The sequence below is a fragment of the Trematosphaeria pertusa genome (genome assembly GCF_010094035.1).
Source record: "Trematosphaeria pertusa strain CBS 122368 unplaced genomic scaffold BU26scaffold_2, whole genome shotgun sequence".
Lineage (NCBI taxonomy): Eukaryota > Fungi > Ascomycota > Dothideomycetes > Pleosporales > Trematosphaeriaceae > Trematosphaeria > Trematosphaeria pertusa.
The window spans coordinates 1,315,713-1,330,880 of NW_022987213.1; the positions used below are offsets into that span (position 1 = coordinate 1,315,713).

The window sequence follows — 15,168 nt, forward strand, 5'->3', positions numbered from 1 at the left end:
CAGCTGCATTCCATCGATACCGACAGTATAAACCCCGGTGTTGGGTCTCGTCTGGAAACGACCCTCATCACGAAGCTCACGGATGATCTTCTGACCATCGTCGGAGATCAGCAAGGCCATCACGTAAAGTTCCTGACCCTCGAAGAGCGTTTCCGGCTGTGGATCCTCTCCGCGGGGTTTGACGAAGGAAGCGCTGACGTAAAGGGTGCACCTGCGATTGTGCGTGTAGATGCCGTCGTCTTCGTGCTTCCAGTCCACGTCGACGTTGTATGAGTCCAGGAGGTGTACGTTTCTGTATGGCTCTTTCTCGACTCTGTGCTCGAGGACACGTCCGCTATCGAGCGTCCTCTTGTATACCCAGTCGATCAAGCCGCCAAAATCATATCCAAGCATGATACCTGCTAGGACCGTGGCAAAGAACTCGGTGACTTCGCTGACGGTGAGCTCGCCTTCCTTGGGGACTGTAGACGACTGTCCTCTTTCAAAGAGATTGGCATCGTCCGACAGTTGTGCATCAAGAACCAGGAGCGCAACCTTCCACCACGGATCGTTGAAGAGAAGTGGGCCGTGTTGGCCCGAGAATGGAGGAGTACGCACCAGCTCAGTCCACGCCGACTAGATAAGGATAGGAGCATGCAGTGCTGCCTCGGAATCGGAAGTGGCGATCGAGGAGCAGCATTCGCAGCAGGGCCGTTTCTGGAGAGGGCAATCCTTGCAACCTGAGGACAGAAGCCTCTTGTTGGTTACCACTGTCTTGATGTGTGCCTTGAGGCGTGCTTCCGGGGTCGCAGCACTAAACGTTTTCGTGGCGCGGTCGAACTGAATGCCCAGGATGAAGATTTTCTTGACGATGCGGACCTTCAGTGTATCTTGACCCTGTTGCTTCTGTACGATGAAGGAGACGTAGCATTCTCCTGTTGCGGCGTTGCTGAAATCGGTGTAGAAAACGGCTTTGGAGAATGCACCTTTCTCCCAATAGGTTGGGCCGGGCATTTGTCTCAACGGAACCGGAATGTTTGGATCCGAGAATCCCTCCACATACACCGACGTACGCGTCAGGGCGTCATCATCATTGCGGACTTCCACCTGAATCCCTTGGAACCCTAGGTTCGAATCGAAAATACCGTCAACCAGCATAAGACCCGTCCTGCGATGAGTCGCATAAGGGCGGAAAGGAATGGATGCTTTGATATCCTTGGTGATGCTCCGGACTAAGGCTGCGGCATCTGGAGAAGCCGTAGCTCTACCAAGTGCCTTCCCTCGTCCCGGACGAGCCGCGAGCATTGCTACACCACCAACGACATTGCCCTTAGTGTCCAGTTGTTCGATGAATTGCAGAGCTGCAGCGGCAGCATCTCCGTCTGGGAGATGAAGTAGCGCGTGTACGCCTTGACGATTTCCTGGGGAGAGACCTTTCAGTTCAAGATTTCGAGACAAAGAACCAATCTGCGGTAGAGGCTGGCCGAGTTCGATTTCAGTGAGGAGGCCGGTGGCTGTTTCGTCCGTCGCGTGAGCGTGAGCGTTCCCGTCAAGCCCCACGAGTCTTAAGGCTGGCCCAAGAGCGGCAGCATCTGCTGGTCGTACCAGAAGCCGAGCAACCTCCTGGTTATGAAGGCCAACTGTAGAGAACGTTGCAGCCAATGCTTGGCTGGGCTCCTCAGTCGGTGGTTCTGGGTCCGTGGTCGAGCCGCTGACGATCTTCCACAGTGCAGGGCAAACGGGAGGAACCCATCCTTCTACTGAAGGATGAGCCTGGATGCATTCGTAGGCCTTATCCTCGTAGGTCACTTTGCTGCCAACCTTGTAGGAAGTCTGAACTTCCCTCTTGGTGACGCCGCATGGAGTTGGCGTAACCCACAGTACGAGAGCCTTAGTTGGTGGCCACTCGGGGGCATTCTTGTGGCTTTGTAGGCACTGTGAAAGGCACTCTTGCGGCGTCTCCTGAAGCAGAGGGTGACCGGTCAGTTCCAGCGAGTTCAACCAGCGCCCAACCCGAAGCCCGACAGCTTGACGATGACTTTAGCCATTCAGCCAATGTCCAGCCATGAGGTGACCATTTCGTAACGACAAAGATGAGTTCCACAAAGGGGCGGCATTGTATTGTTGGCGTGAGAGCATGAGAGACCACGTCGAGTGAGAGGATGTGCACGGAAGCAGAATGTGCGGAATCTGTTTCTGCTAGCGATTAGTGAGGGAGAATAACGCTTCTTGAAGTATCAGAAATTTGAAACTAGGTCATCGTTCCAACATACTTCGCTCAGTACCACGTAGAGGGCACTACGGTGTTGTTTGACCCTCATACCACACCACCCAATGTTTTCGAACCTGCGCGTAAGAGAGCAGCCACCAATATCAATCATTCCATGACGTCGACGAATAGAAACCTTGAAGGCGACGTACAGGCAGTCAATGGAAGTTGGCGTCGAAAGGAGTTGATGCCAGATGTCATGCCATCCTGCCTCGAGCTTTCCAAAGTCAACTGCAGTCTTAAAGCTTCTCTGAGGCATGCGCAGAGCAAACGCAGCCTTAGAAATATCAAAGAACGATAGAGAATATGAACCACTCGATGACAAGTCAGACTAAGTTACGACCAAAAAATAGATATGTCCATCTAAACCTACGCCTTCTAATGCCGATTACGGGGTATCATCAAAATCAATCCATATCCTCCAAGCTGCTCCTTATCGGCGCTTGCTCTTCGCTGACCATAATACCGACCAGACATTCGCCCAGCATATTCTCCCAATTGACCCACGGATGCACCTCCATGAACAGCTTCCCGCCATCTTTTCCCGCAGCTCTTCGTAGCTCCCCTTCACCTCCCGGATGGAAAGGAAGATACGGCGTGATGTTGTATACCTTACCCTGGTAGCTCGACCACGCAGGCTTTCTCTTCCTCCCATTGTTGTGCTTGAGCATGTCGGGCGTCACGCGAATGAGCGACGATACACCTGACATATTCTTCCCGGAACGTTGCAGATTCGCCCAGTCGAGAGGCGAGTGCCCGGGCGAGAGAAGGACTTTGCCTCGCGAGTTTGAGTTCTTGACTGTGGGTGCCAGGCCTCCATTTGACACGGGCGGTCCTCGGTCTGGGACCGGTCCGCGATTAGGAAGAGGGCCAGTCGTCGGTACATGCATTGACTGCGAGGGAGTGGGAAGGGCGCGTAGATTTGAAGCGTTGATTCGTGGGGGCGGCATGAGGGAGGGCGTGGGCCTCGGAGGAGGAGCCATCGACGCAGGTCTCGCCGGCGGGGCCATGGGCGCGGCTCTGAGTGGAGCAGATGTCCTTTGCGCGGAGTTCAGGGCGGGGAATGAGGGCGGGGGGAGGTCGTCTTCCTCTTCATCGGAGCTCTCGTGGGTTGCCAGTGTGAAGGTTGGTATGGTGGCTACGTTCGAATCGCTTGGGGTTGCTTTCGGAGTAGTTTGTGGCGAGGGAGTGGGTTGCAATGACTCTTCCGTGGCGCTATCGTCCTGGGCCGGGGGCGCTTCGGACGGCTCTGTAGCTGCTCTGCGCGGCTCTGCGCTGCCATCCTGCGACTGCGCGGGCTTTCCGTCGATCGATGCGCTTTCCGTGTGAGAGTGAGATAGGCGCCATGTCGAAGGTGGATGCTTGTAGATCAGTATGGAGAGTGATATCGCAAGAAGCGAAAGAGCCACCAGCATGTCTTGGGGGTAGAAGAACGAGGGGAGGGGAGACAAGCCGAACGCCGAACAGTTACAGATCGGTCGGCGGCGTCGGCCGGAGGTTTAGGGCTGCAGTGCAAGGGTCCAGCCGCGACGCTTACTGTACCCGCTGTGGCTAGGTAGAGATCGGCCCAGGGCCACACTAGCCACACCAGCCACACCTGGGCCGTTGGATCTCGAGTTGCAGGCAATATGACGCGGTCCCTCCCCACGTTACCTGCAGCCATTGCACGGCCGCGGAAAGTTCCCAATCATGAGGCAGCCTTGCACATATATCACGAACTGCATCCAGAGCAACGCTTTCCTCGTCCTTGATTGTTCTCACAAACTGCGCATCGGTTCACAGAGTGGAGCCTAGCTCGCGCCTGTCACACACGCACTGGCAAGCACGCACTGCGCCAGGCATAAAGCTCCCGCTGCCCCTCAGCCTATCCTACCACAACCGCACACCTCCATTGACGCAACTCGTGCATCATGGCCGACAGGTTTTCCTCGAATCTGCCCGAGGGCGTCTTCTCCCTCCTCGATACGTAAGAGCAAGCGCGAAGCTGCCCACGTACGTGCGCTAACCGTGCCAGTGACCTCTACAAACTGACAATGCAATGCTGTATCCTGAAGTACTTCCCAGACGTATCCGTCACATACAGCTTCACCAACCGCACTCCAGACAAGAAGCTTACCCGCGCCGCCTTCCGTTGGCTCCAGACCCAAGTAGACCGCAAGTCCAGCCTCCCTCTAATCTGCGCGCCGCTAACTATTCCCTAGGCCTAGAGAGAATCGCCTTGTCCGCCGACGAGCTCGACTTCCTGAAGACGACGTGCACCTACCTCAACGACCAGTACTTGCTATTCCTCTCCCAGTTCCGCCTCCAGCCTTCCAAGCAACTGAAGCTGTTCTTCAAACCGATAGAGGACACCGGGTCGGACAGCGATCTAGGCGATTTCAGCATACATACTGAGGGGCTGTGGGTGGACACCATCCTATACGAGATACCGTTGCTTGCTCTGGTTAGCGAAGCGTACTTCAAGTTCGTTGACACCGACTGGAGCCATGCGGGGCAGGTCGAGAAGGCATACCAGAAGGGAAAGACGCTGCTGGAGGAAGGGTGCATCTTTTCGGAATTCGGCTCACGGAGACGGCGCGACTACCACACCCAAGATCTGGTCCTCCAGGGGCTGCGCCGCGCGGAGGCTGATGGAACACAGAAAGGGTGGAAGGGCAAGCTGACAGGAACGAGCAACGTCCACTTTGCGATGAAGCACGGCTTGGTTCCTGTAGGGACCGTGGCGCATGAGTGGTTCATGGGCGTCGCCGCCATCACGAACGACTACGAAAACGCCAACAAGATTTCCCTGGAGTATTGGACGTCGACATTCGGCGAAGGCGTGCTAGCTATCGCACTGACCGATACCTTCGGGACGCCGGCATTCTTGAAAGCCTTCAAGGAGCCCGTCCCCGAGCTCACGACTGCCGCGTCAGGAGGTGCGACGACACTGGCCTCCGCAGCTGCCACGACCAATCCCGACGTTAACACGCTGGCGTACACTGAGCCCCCCATCAAGGCGGGAATTGATGGAATCAACAAGCCAAGGAAAACGTACGCGGAGGTGTTCACGGGTGTGCGTCAAGACTCGGGCGATCCCTTGGACTTCATCAAGATGATGCGCCAATTCTACGACGAGCAGGGCATCAAGGCGAAGAAGACGATTGTCTTCTCTGATTCGCTCAATATCGAGCTCTGCCTCAAGTACAAGGCTGCGGCGGAGGCTGCAGGCTTTCAGCCAACCTTCGGCGTGGGCACTTTCCTGACGAGTAAGTCGTTCTTAGTGGCGTCGAGTAGGTTTGGCTGACTAGTGATAGATGACTTCGTGGAGGAGTCGACTGGCGAGAAGTCGGTCCCGCTCAACATCGTCATCAAGATCGCCTCCGCCTCGGGCCGTTACGCCGTCAAGATCAGCGATAACATTGGCAAGAACACGGGCGACAAGGCGACGGTCGAGGAGGTCAAGAAGCGTCTGGGCTACACCGAGAAGACGTGGGCAGGCGGAGACGAGAAGACGCGGTGGGGTTGAGCACAGCCAGCCACCTCTTAGCGAGCTGTTCTAGAGTATGAGTCTGGATGGACTTTCCACGTTCACGTGCATACGGCATGTAGGCTAGACAGAGTTGGATGGTTGATTCCGCAATACCCAACCAGCAATGCGGGGCGTTCGCAGCTGAGCGGCGAAGGTGTAAGGCTGAGCTTACCGGATCGGACCCTGGCTTACGAAGTCCGCGGCGGCGGAGCATGATTTTACGGGTGTGCGCAATGCGAACGGCGTGGCATAATGTAGGGCTTTCGGATAAAGTCGCGAGGGGGCGCGCAGTATTGCGCAGGGCGAGTGGCTCATAGACAATCTGACAGACGAACGACGTGTATGGAGTTGGCGGTGCAAAAATAGAGTGATGGGTGAGCAGCTGCAGTGAGCGTTGCTAACAGACGCGGATCCACGAGACTAAGCCGAGCCGGGGTAGCGCGGCTCTCGTTGCGGGCTAGCGCGGCGCCAAAGAGCTTCCCAGGCGAGGCTGAAGGGACCTTCATCTTCAGCTCCGCCCCGGGAAACGGCTGGGAAACAGCGAAACTCGCCATATCTCACTCCACGCCGCACACTTTTCTTGCATTGAAATTACCACCGTGTGCGTCGGCACCAGCGTCTCTCCCGTCCCCCGGCCGCATTCTCCATCTCTTTGTGCTGCATCTAGGCGGCGCGTGTCTCAGGAGTCCCCAGAACCCACACACCACACGAGTCCGGTTTCAGCATGAGTGTACGTCTCTCGACACTAATAGCCGAATCACCCTGCCCGCATTCCTCTTTCAACTCCACACTCCCACAACACACTTACTAACAGTCGCGATGGAGCAACAGTACGGCAACGGCGGCTACAACCAGATCGGCTACGGCGCGAATCCCTACGACCAGCGGGAGGAAGGACCTGCGGGCGGGCGCTACAACAACTTCGCTCAGGGCCGATATGACGACCGTACGTCCTCGCCCACATTCGGCGCGTGATACATACCTAACGTGTGCAGCGAGCGCAATGGAGATGCAGCCCTACGGCCAGCAGGGAGGCGGCGCAGACCCCAATGCCATCCTGAACGAATGCCGCGAAGTCGACCGCGCGCTCGACCAGATCGACGGACAACTCGACAACCTGGAGCGGACCTTCAAGATGGTGCTGGCGCGGCCAGACATGCCCTCGGGCGAGATCACCAACCTCAGCTCCCAGATCATGACGGGCTACCGAGCCCTCGTCACGCGCGTCAAGAACATCAAGTCCAAGCCCGAGTCTGGAAACCCCAGGAACGCACCACAGGTCGGGAAGGTGGACCGCAGGTTGAAGGCGACCATCAACAGGTACCAGAACCTCGAGGCGGACTTCCGGCGGGATTCCCAGGCGGCTGCCGAGCGACAGTACCGGATTGTCCGACCAGATGCCACCGATGCGGAAGTCCGAGAGGCAGTTGAGGACCCTGAGGCTCCCATCTTCCAACAAGCTGTATGACCATATGATAATCCTTGTCTGAGGCCATAACTGACATTTCCGCAGCTCCTGAGCTCCGATCGCCGCGGCCAAGCATCGTCAACCCTCCGCAATGTCAAAGAGCGACACGAGGCTATTCAGAAAATCGAGCGCCAGATGGTGGAGCTCGCACAGCTCTTCCAGGACCTCGACCAGATCGTCATGCAGCAGGAGCCGCTTGTGGAGAACATCGAGCAGAAGGGCGAGGAGATCCACGACAACGTCGTCCAGGCCAACACCGAGATTGGTGGCGCCATCGAAAAGGCACGGAGCGCCCGCCGCAAGAAATGGTGGTGCTTGCTCATCTGCGTGCTTATCATCATCGTCATCGCGGTTATCGTGGCCATTGTGGTCACCATCAACAAGAACAAATAAGCTCGCATCTATACCCCTGTATAGCTGCTGGATCATTTTCCGCCGTCAGCCTTTTTGTTCAACCTCTCATACCCGGTGCCATATCCACTATTGACTCCGCATCCTTTCCTTATCATCAAGGCCGGCCTGGACGTTGTATAGTAGCCACCCGGTGGACCACGCAGTCTTCTCGCCATATCTCTCATCATCTCGTTGCTCTCGGAAAATTGCCGCCAGTACCTCTTCTTATTGCTTCGCTGGGCGTCAGAGGCGTCCGAAACTTGACATCTTGTAATCAGCCGCGGGGGAAATGTGATTCTTCTTGGAATAAGGTCACTGGACTGGCTGAAGCATTTTTGGGGGCTTGGGATTGGGTTGCCGTCTTTGTAGCGATATTGAAAGAGTACTTTTGTTTCTGCTTTTGGCTCCGCTGATGCTCAGTTTGTGATGTACCCTCCGCTTTGCGGCATGTTGTGCTGTGTGAGGAGTCTGCAGATCTGTCTCACTATTTGACTGCTTTGCAGCTCATGTCCTGTCAATCATGACGAAGAAGGAACACTATTTAGGTAACCACGAGCTTCTACTGCGCCTGCAAGGTGACGATGGACATCACGTGTAAGCGCGAGACTTACACACCGAATGCTTCGTTTGACTGTTGGCTAAGCTTGGCCGGCCAATATCGCGGCATGCCGAGGGAACCAAAGGGCTTATATTCCTACCCCACTACTAGAGGATCGAATGTCCTACCTAAGTATTTCTACTAGGAGGGCATAGCCGCCGGCGCTTTATTCCCACATGCATGGGTGCCTCAGGCAGAAACAAACGGGGGCTGTTGCCCGCGTTCACTTTGTTTCGACGTGAAAGTCATTTGCCTTGATGTTGTTCCTTATTTGTACCGAAGAGTGTTCGCTTTCGCTGCTTGCCCTTGGTACCTAGGTTCACGGGTAGACGCGTCGCGCGACTCGTGACGTGACATGGCCACTGGCCTCACCAACTGGCTCGAGGTACGTATTGCGGTCCGCGCACGGCCAGTCTCATTCTATCTGCATTCATTGAAGCCTCGAAAAGCTATCCAGCCCACCGCGTAGAAGCCGAATGCGCCATGCTCGGACGCGGACTCGCCCTTCTTGCGCCGGAATAGCTGCTAACATTCACGCCCACCGTGCTAGGAAGCTATCGCAATACAAATACACCTAGGCAACAGCTTCTTGAAAGAGAAGGCCTCAAACAAGGCGCTAGGGATCAAGTCCGACCCCGTGCGAGCTTGGGAAGGTGTGTACGAGGATACAGGCAGCTCCTTGGACATAATCGAGACGATTCACCCCGAACACAACAGCAATCTGCAAATTATCAAGGTGCTCATTCCCATGCGTCCTCGAATCTGAACTTCGCAACTGACATTCACTATCGCAGAAATATCCGCTCACTCTCACGGACGGCAAGGCCTACGTCGAAGCGACGCTCACGCGCGAATGCCACAGAGACCTCTATACGCGCTACCAACGACTACGAATTTCCACCGCGAGCTTGAACAGCGTCATCGCAGTCCGAAACTACACGATCCGCATTGCTAGCTACGGACCGCCGCGCGACAAGGTCCGCTTCTTCCTCAATACAATTGATTGGCGGGGTGAAGGTAGCAGAGGGGATATCGCCGGTCCGAGGCCCATAACAGCTTGTGAGAAAATCCAGGACGCTTTGCGGAAAGTGGAACGTACAAGAGCGCTAGAGGACCGCCGATGCTTTCGCCGGAACTCTGGCGAAGAGGAGGACAACATGTCGCCGGGTAGGGGTCGTGTGGCTGATGGAGACCTCGAAGGGACCTCTCCGCACACTCAGATGCCGTTTGGTACTCAGATGGTGCGTCCCTCTCGGGCCCCGGTAGAAGACGACGATGTGCAGGTCCTGGGCGTGAATAGGCTGGAGCCTGTTCTCGCTGGCAACACGCGCAGAGAGGAGCTTCCGGCGGACAATACCGGCTCGCATTCGGCGAAGCAAGCCGCTTTATTGAATCTTCTCAATCGCAACGGAAACCAGAATGCCGGACAGCGGACTGCCCCTTCTACAGGTGGATTTGCCCGAACCTCCGCTGTTAACCAACCTCACGGCCTAGGACCTTCTCCATCACAGCTACGGAGCCCTCTTACAATGCGCTACGGCCCACCCGACAGACCACAACCAGCATCGCCAATCTCGACGATCGGTAGAACGGAGTCCTTGAGGGCAGACAGTGACGGTGGTGGCCAACACGACATGGATGTTGAGATGATTTCCGAGCCGCAGGAAGTTGAACAACCTCTAGATGAACCCTTCGGCATTGATCAGGACGACGACGATCTGGAAGCCGCGAGACCAGCCTGGGTGAAGGGATTCCAATTGACGCGCGAGTCGGCGAATCCACCACAAGACCAATTGTCTCTACTCTTGAAACCGGAATGTTGGCAAAAGCCGCTCCCTGGATACCGGTTCCCTGATGGGAATATTCCAATTCGAATATTAATAGCGCTTGGCGAACGTGCAGCTGAGGCCGCGGCCGCGGCCGCTATGTCGGATGATGAGATGTACGGGCCACCAGAATCGCCATTGCGTGACCAAGATCACGATGCAGAAGAGGAGCCACCAACGAGTGAGCTTTCTTGGTCACCTACGCCGACTCCCGAAATGCCTGAATTGCCACACCGACCGAAAAGGGTGGATCAAGCGCTGCCTCCAGATTCGAGCCTCGGTGCTGGAAAAGATGCTGCGTATCCTGATGGCGAGGATGGAGCACATGCATCGGGTAGGATGCTGTCACAGCCCGTCACTGTTGAGTCGTCAAACGAACATGAACCCGCCGGGCCTCCCTCGTCGCCTCCGCTTGTTCCAGCAAACGAAGATTCAGACGAAGAGATGGAATTGGAAACGGCGGTTCCCCGCGGCCTAGGAGAGGATCAGTCAAGTGGTGAACGTGCAGCTGCCTCCAAGCCGCCGCCAGTCGCCGTGGTCCAGGTCAAAGATACCCCGTACGCGAAGGGGAAAAATGGGCAGGTGCCGAAGGTAAACTCTCCTGAATCGCTACGGCAACAGACCTCTAGCGGGACGTCGAAAGACACTTCGTCGACCTCAATCGTGTATTGCACCTATAAAGAGCCGAACTCCTCGGGCGAGCGCCGCGCTGCTGTTAGTGCTGGCGCCAAGCTTTCCACAACAGCTGGCGAGGCGCCAGATAGGCAAGAACGCAGCGTTGAACCTGCTGTCGCGGAGGAAGCTTCCGCCCATGCTCAGAAGCACGTACGCTTGCCTCCTGCCGAAACCAGCGACATACCCATGGCAGATGCAGACTCTCCGGGAGCGGGTAAATTTTCCAAACTCGAGCTTACAACCACCACAAGTGATCCCCAGGATCAGGATATGCCCCTTTTGCAGCCTGAACCCACACCGGTCTCTTTCCAGATGCCACCCAAGGAACTTAGCTCGTCAGGCGAACAGATGGTCCACCGCCCAGATGACTTGGAGCAGCCAAGGCCTAACGCAACCGAGCCAGTCGCAGCTATTCCACTCGCAGCACACACGAAGCGCAAGCTGGACGAGTCGCCATCCAAGAAGAGCAGCCGTCACTCAAAGAGGCGAGAGATCAAGATAGTGGGGTTTGACGATGACTCGCCCGTCAAAGATACCGCTGCAGCAGTTCGGCAGCTGAGGACAGAGTCGATGGAGAAATTCATGGAAGGACGGAGATCCGACGCAAGCGTCACGACCACGTCGCGGATTTCGCCGAACGGCCTACCACCCCGGAAAGAGCGCAGTTCCTTCACGGCGGAGCTCGATGCTAGAGCCGGTGCGGAAAGGCTGACTTCTCCTACCTACAAGATATCGCCCAGTAGAACATCGCTGCCGTTCCATTCTACCTCTGCCACTACTTCTCCTCGACTCATGGTGCGCCAGGGCAGATCACCTAATGGACGAGCCAGTGAGGCTCGGGAGAAGCAAGAAGGCGTCAGGATAGGGAAACGGAAGGAGCGAGATGCAGGCGATCATTCCAACTCTCGGGGAAGGAACGAGGGTCCGACGGAGGAACCTAGCATCACAAGACCTCCTACCACGACGTCACCCCTGTCTGCCGCGTATAGAACCGACACTTCGCGCATGGAAATGGAGATCGACGAACCCCTAGAGGTCCAGAAAGCATCTAAGGAAATCGTTCATGCTGCCCACAAACCTCCGTCTCAGGCCCCTCAAGGCCCTGTCCCAATGTCAAACCTTCCATCGCCAGCTAGTCGGGGCATTGCTACGCAAACGGCACAGCCGAATACCATCTTCCAAGAATTCAAAGCGGCGTATCCCGAGTACAAAGGGGATGAAAAGCACTTCATGGGCCAGTGTAAGCAAATGTACAAGCTGGACATGGAGGACAAGATGGTGCCGAAATGGCAATGGGACGACTACATCATTCGGAACAGGACGGATTATAAGAGCTACGTCCTGGCGTGTATGGATACTGGGGAAGACGCAGAGCCATATTACAGGTTCTACAAGGATCAGATCAGGGATACCATATACAAAAAGAGTGTCATTGACAGCAGGAGGACTCTCCTCGCCGCCCTAGAGGAGCTTGGAGCGCAGCCTGCAATCCCTGAACCGATTGCGGAGCCCGCTACGAAACCTTTCAGGAAGTCCCTACCCTGGGGTACCAGCCAACACGAAGCAGCCGCTGTGGAACCCGTGCAAAGCTCACTAGGCGACCGTCCACGGCACTCCCTCCCAGCAGGTACTCATAAGGGCCTTCATTCATCCAATGGAGGCTCCGCGCTTCGGTCTAGCTCTTTGCACAAATCTGCGACCCTTGCTCCCATCCAACCCACCGCACCCGCCCTCTCACGAAGCGGCACATCAACGCCCCTCTCACGGCGTCAATCAGATAACAATCCTGCGTCGAGCCGTGCTGACGGCGCATCCAAGATCCCAACCGAGCCGACTGGCGACGAGTACCGCGACTTTGTCTTTGCGTATCAGCGCATGACTTCGCTTACCGGCAGCACGAGGGTACGTTCGCGATCTCCTTTGTCAGACGCTTGTGGGGAGAGTGAGTAACTTGAGTAGGTTGATCCGCGGAAGAAATGGCCGGCGAATCTGGCTGTGCGTCCGGCGGCTGCGGTGCCGCGGGAGAAGGTCGATGTCCTGAGCTGGAAGGACGAGTTGTGAGAAAATTTAAGCCACATGCATGAATATCTGGGGTAGTCGGCACACTGCTTTGTTTGCTTTGCATAGTTGGGCGTTGCATGGAGAAGAGTGACATTTCGAGGCGTTTTGGGATGCAAGGTAGGGATGATACCCCATGGTGTTTTCCTTGCTCGCCGGAGAGCCTTTGGTAGGACTGCTGCATGGATTGCGATTATGATTACCCACATTGGTCCCTTTGGTGTTACTCTGCCGCGTAGATATGAAAACATGCGGCCTCAATGTGCCGCACTAGTTCATGTTGGAATACACATATCGTCCGGTGAGATATATATATAGTACATGGTCTAATGAAAGACCCACATCACAATGGTTCAGCCTTGAAAGAGGCCCTGTGCACGCCTCGCTACCCAGCAGATGGACCTCAGAATACCCATCTTCGCCCTCTGCGCAGCACCCGACCTCGCAAACAAAAAGCCCGTCCCGACGAGAGTCGCCAGGCTCAGACCTACCACGCTATTCAGTATCCGCGCCTGCCGCTGTGCCCGTTGGTGGACCTCCGAGTACCGCATGTTGCTGAACGTCACGCGCGAGTACTGGGTCGCCCATCCAGCACGCGGCAGATACAGATCTAGCGTCTCCTCGATCCACTTGCGGAGCAGATACATCGGCCTCTTGACATCTGTAGCCATCTCATGGTAGTTTCTCAGCGCAAGGTCGTTGATGGTATGCGCATCCGGAGTGCGCTGGCGCGAGTACTCGTTCAGCGCCGTCGCAGGATCGTCGGGGTACTTATCTAGGAACTCGAAGAGCACGCGGACGTCTTCCAGTCCGGTATTCATGCCCTGGCCGTAGAAGGGGACCATTGCGTGTGCGGCATCGCCGACGATGACGCCGCTGGAGCCGAAGTGGTAGGGGGTGCATTTGATGGTAATTAGGGGTAGATGTTGATTTGTGGAGTACTGCTTGCGCAGTTCGTCTTCGGTAATGAGGTCTGGGACCACGCCGGGGAATTTCTGGTTGAAGTATTCGACTACCTTGCCCGAGGCGTCGAGCTGCTCGAAGCCGGTGCGGGTCAGGAAGAGTGTCGCGGTAAAAGTCTTGTCCAGGTTTGGGAGCGCAATGAACATAGATTCGTCCTGCGGCCAGATGTGGAGATAGTTCGGCGGTAAGCGGAAGCCGCCGTCCGGCGTTGGCGGGACGTGGAACTGGCACCAGAGCTTGTCAATGTATTCTTGCTGGTAGCTCATGGGCACGAACTTCATGAGGTGATAGCGGACGGCTGAGTGCGCGCCGTCGGCGCCGACCATGAAGTCGAATCTGAGCTCGATCTCGGTGCCGCGCGCTGCGTCGTCGGACTTTGTGTGCCGCTCGAACCAGGCTAGCTGCTTCCTGAAATCGACGCCGACGAGCTTGTGGTTGAAGAAGAATTTGACGTTGGGCATCGACTCGAGCTGGTCCAGGAGAGTCTTGTTCAGGCCTGCTCGGTCCATTGCCAGGAGATTCTGCTGACGTTAGAATCGATGCCAGCTGGATCATGTTGCAGCTACTTACTTTTCCGCGAGCATCGTATAGCTGGGGTTCACGAACGTACTTCCCTTGCTTTCTCACGTGAATCATGCGGCCATGCATGGGGAACGTCTCGCCAAGAACGGCATGCGCGAGATTGGGCAATCCGGTCTTCCGAAGCGAGTTGATACCTCGCTCCGAGAGAGCAAGGTTGATGGATTTGGCGAAGTTTAAGGGTGTAGTGTCCGGGTCGCGAAGGTCTTCATAACATGAGCAGAAACGCCCACATAGTGCGAGGAGGCAACTCACCAGGCCGAAGTTCGTAGATTTCAACATCGTGCCCTCGAACAGCGGCATACAGAGCAGCCAGAGAGCCCACAGGGCCGGCTCCCACGATAACTACTTTCTGAGGCATCCTCAAAGCGTGTACGGGGAAATGGAGTATAGACTGGGAGAACCGAATGAAGAGAAACGAGGTGGCACGATTACATAGACAAGTCCGCGGCCGGATGAAGTAGCTAGATAGCTGAATCACTCCCGGTTCATGTTTACAACGAAGAGGAAGGAAACCTTGGAAAGGCGCTCGAATGACAAGAGGAATAGACGAGTAAGTAAGCAAGCATGACCGCACCAAAACGGAAAGGCCTCGGATGAGGAAGTGACAGGCCGCGCTAGATGACCTAAGCGATGATCGACGCCACATGCCCGGTTCCGGCCTAGACCATTTCAACTCCGATTGTTCACCTTCGGCATTGTGCTTTGGAACCTTGGAAGGGCTACACCACTCGCTATTTTTACGCGGAGCCCGGAGTACGGCACATATACCCCTGCGAACTTGTGAAATAAAAGCTCAGCACTGCTCAGTATAGAACAGACCTCGACGTTCCAATTTCTCATAAGATC

General features: G+C 56.0%; 5 protein-coding genes across 5 annotated transcripts; 3 read left to right on the forward strand and 2 right to left on the reverse strand.

Annotated features, from left to right (window-relative positions):
* Positions 1–2,239: 2,239 nt before the first annotated feature.
* BU26DRAFT_514367 (uncharacterized protein) lies at positions 2,240–3,720 on the reverse strand. The gene has a single exon (XM_033827820.1). It carries the CDS (start codon positions 3,661–3,663, stop codon positions 2,656–2,658), a length of 1,008 nt encoding a protein of 335 aa, XP_033689461.1. The 5' UTR covers positions 3,664–3,720; the 3' UTR covers positions 2,240–2,655.
* Positions 3,721–4,158: 438 nt separating this feature from the next.
* On the forward strand, positions 4,159–6,122 carry BU26DRAFT_583089 (nicotinate phosphoribosyltransferase; the record flags this gene model as incomplete). Its single annotated transcript, XM_033834552.1, has 4 exons — positions 4,159–4,214; positions 4,263–4,402; positions 4,450–5,496; positions 5,545–6,122. The coding sequence occupies 4 exons, from the start codon at positions 4,159–4,161 to the stop codon at positions 5,754–5,756; spliced, it is 1,455 nt and encodes a 484-aa protein (XP_033689462.1). The 3' UTR covers positions 5,757–6,122.
* Positions 6,123–6,578: 456 nt separating this feature from the next.
* Positions 6,579–7,620, forward strand: BU26DRAFT_559143 (t-SNARE; the record flags this gene model as incomplete). Its single annotated transcript, XM_033832667.1, has 3 exons — positions 6,579–6,705; positions 6,755–7,221; positions 7,273–7,620. The coding sequence occupies 3 exons, from the start codon at positions 6,579–6,581 to the stop codon at positions 7,618–7,620; spliced, it is 942 nt and encodes a 313-aa protein (XP_033689463.1).
* A 953-nt stretch (positions 7,621–8,573) lies between these two features.
* Positions 8,574–13,075, forward strand: BU26DRAFT_600161 (uncharacterized protein; the record flags this gene model as incomplete). Its single annotated transcript, XM_033835154.1, has 4 exons — positions 8,574–8,603; positions 8,769–8,954; positions 9,013–12,621; positions 12,679–13,075. 4 exons carry the CDS (start codon positions 8,574–8,576, stop codon positions 12,778–12,780), a joined length of 3,927 nt encoding a protein of 1,308 aa, XP_033689464.1. The 3' UTR covers positions 12,781–13,075.
* Positions 12,979–14,904, reverse strand: BU26DRAFT_447265 (FAD/NAD(P)-binding domain-containing protein). Its single transcript, XM_033824649.1, has 3 exons — positions 14,575–14,904; positions 14,311–14,525; positions 12,979–14,261 (listed from the first exon to the last, which is right to left on the reverse strand). Exons 1-3 carry the CDS (start codon positions 14,678–14,680, stop codon positions 13,131–13,133), a joined length of 1,452 nt encoding a protein of 483 aa, XP_033689465.1. The 5' UTR covers positions 14,681–14,904; the 3' UTR covers positions 12,979–13,130.
* Between the last annotated feature and the right edge of the window lie 264 nt (positions 14,905–15,168).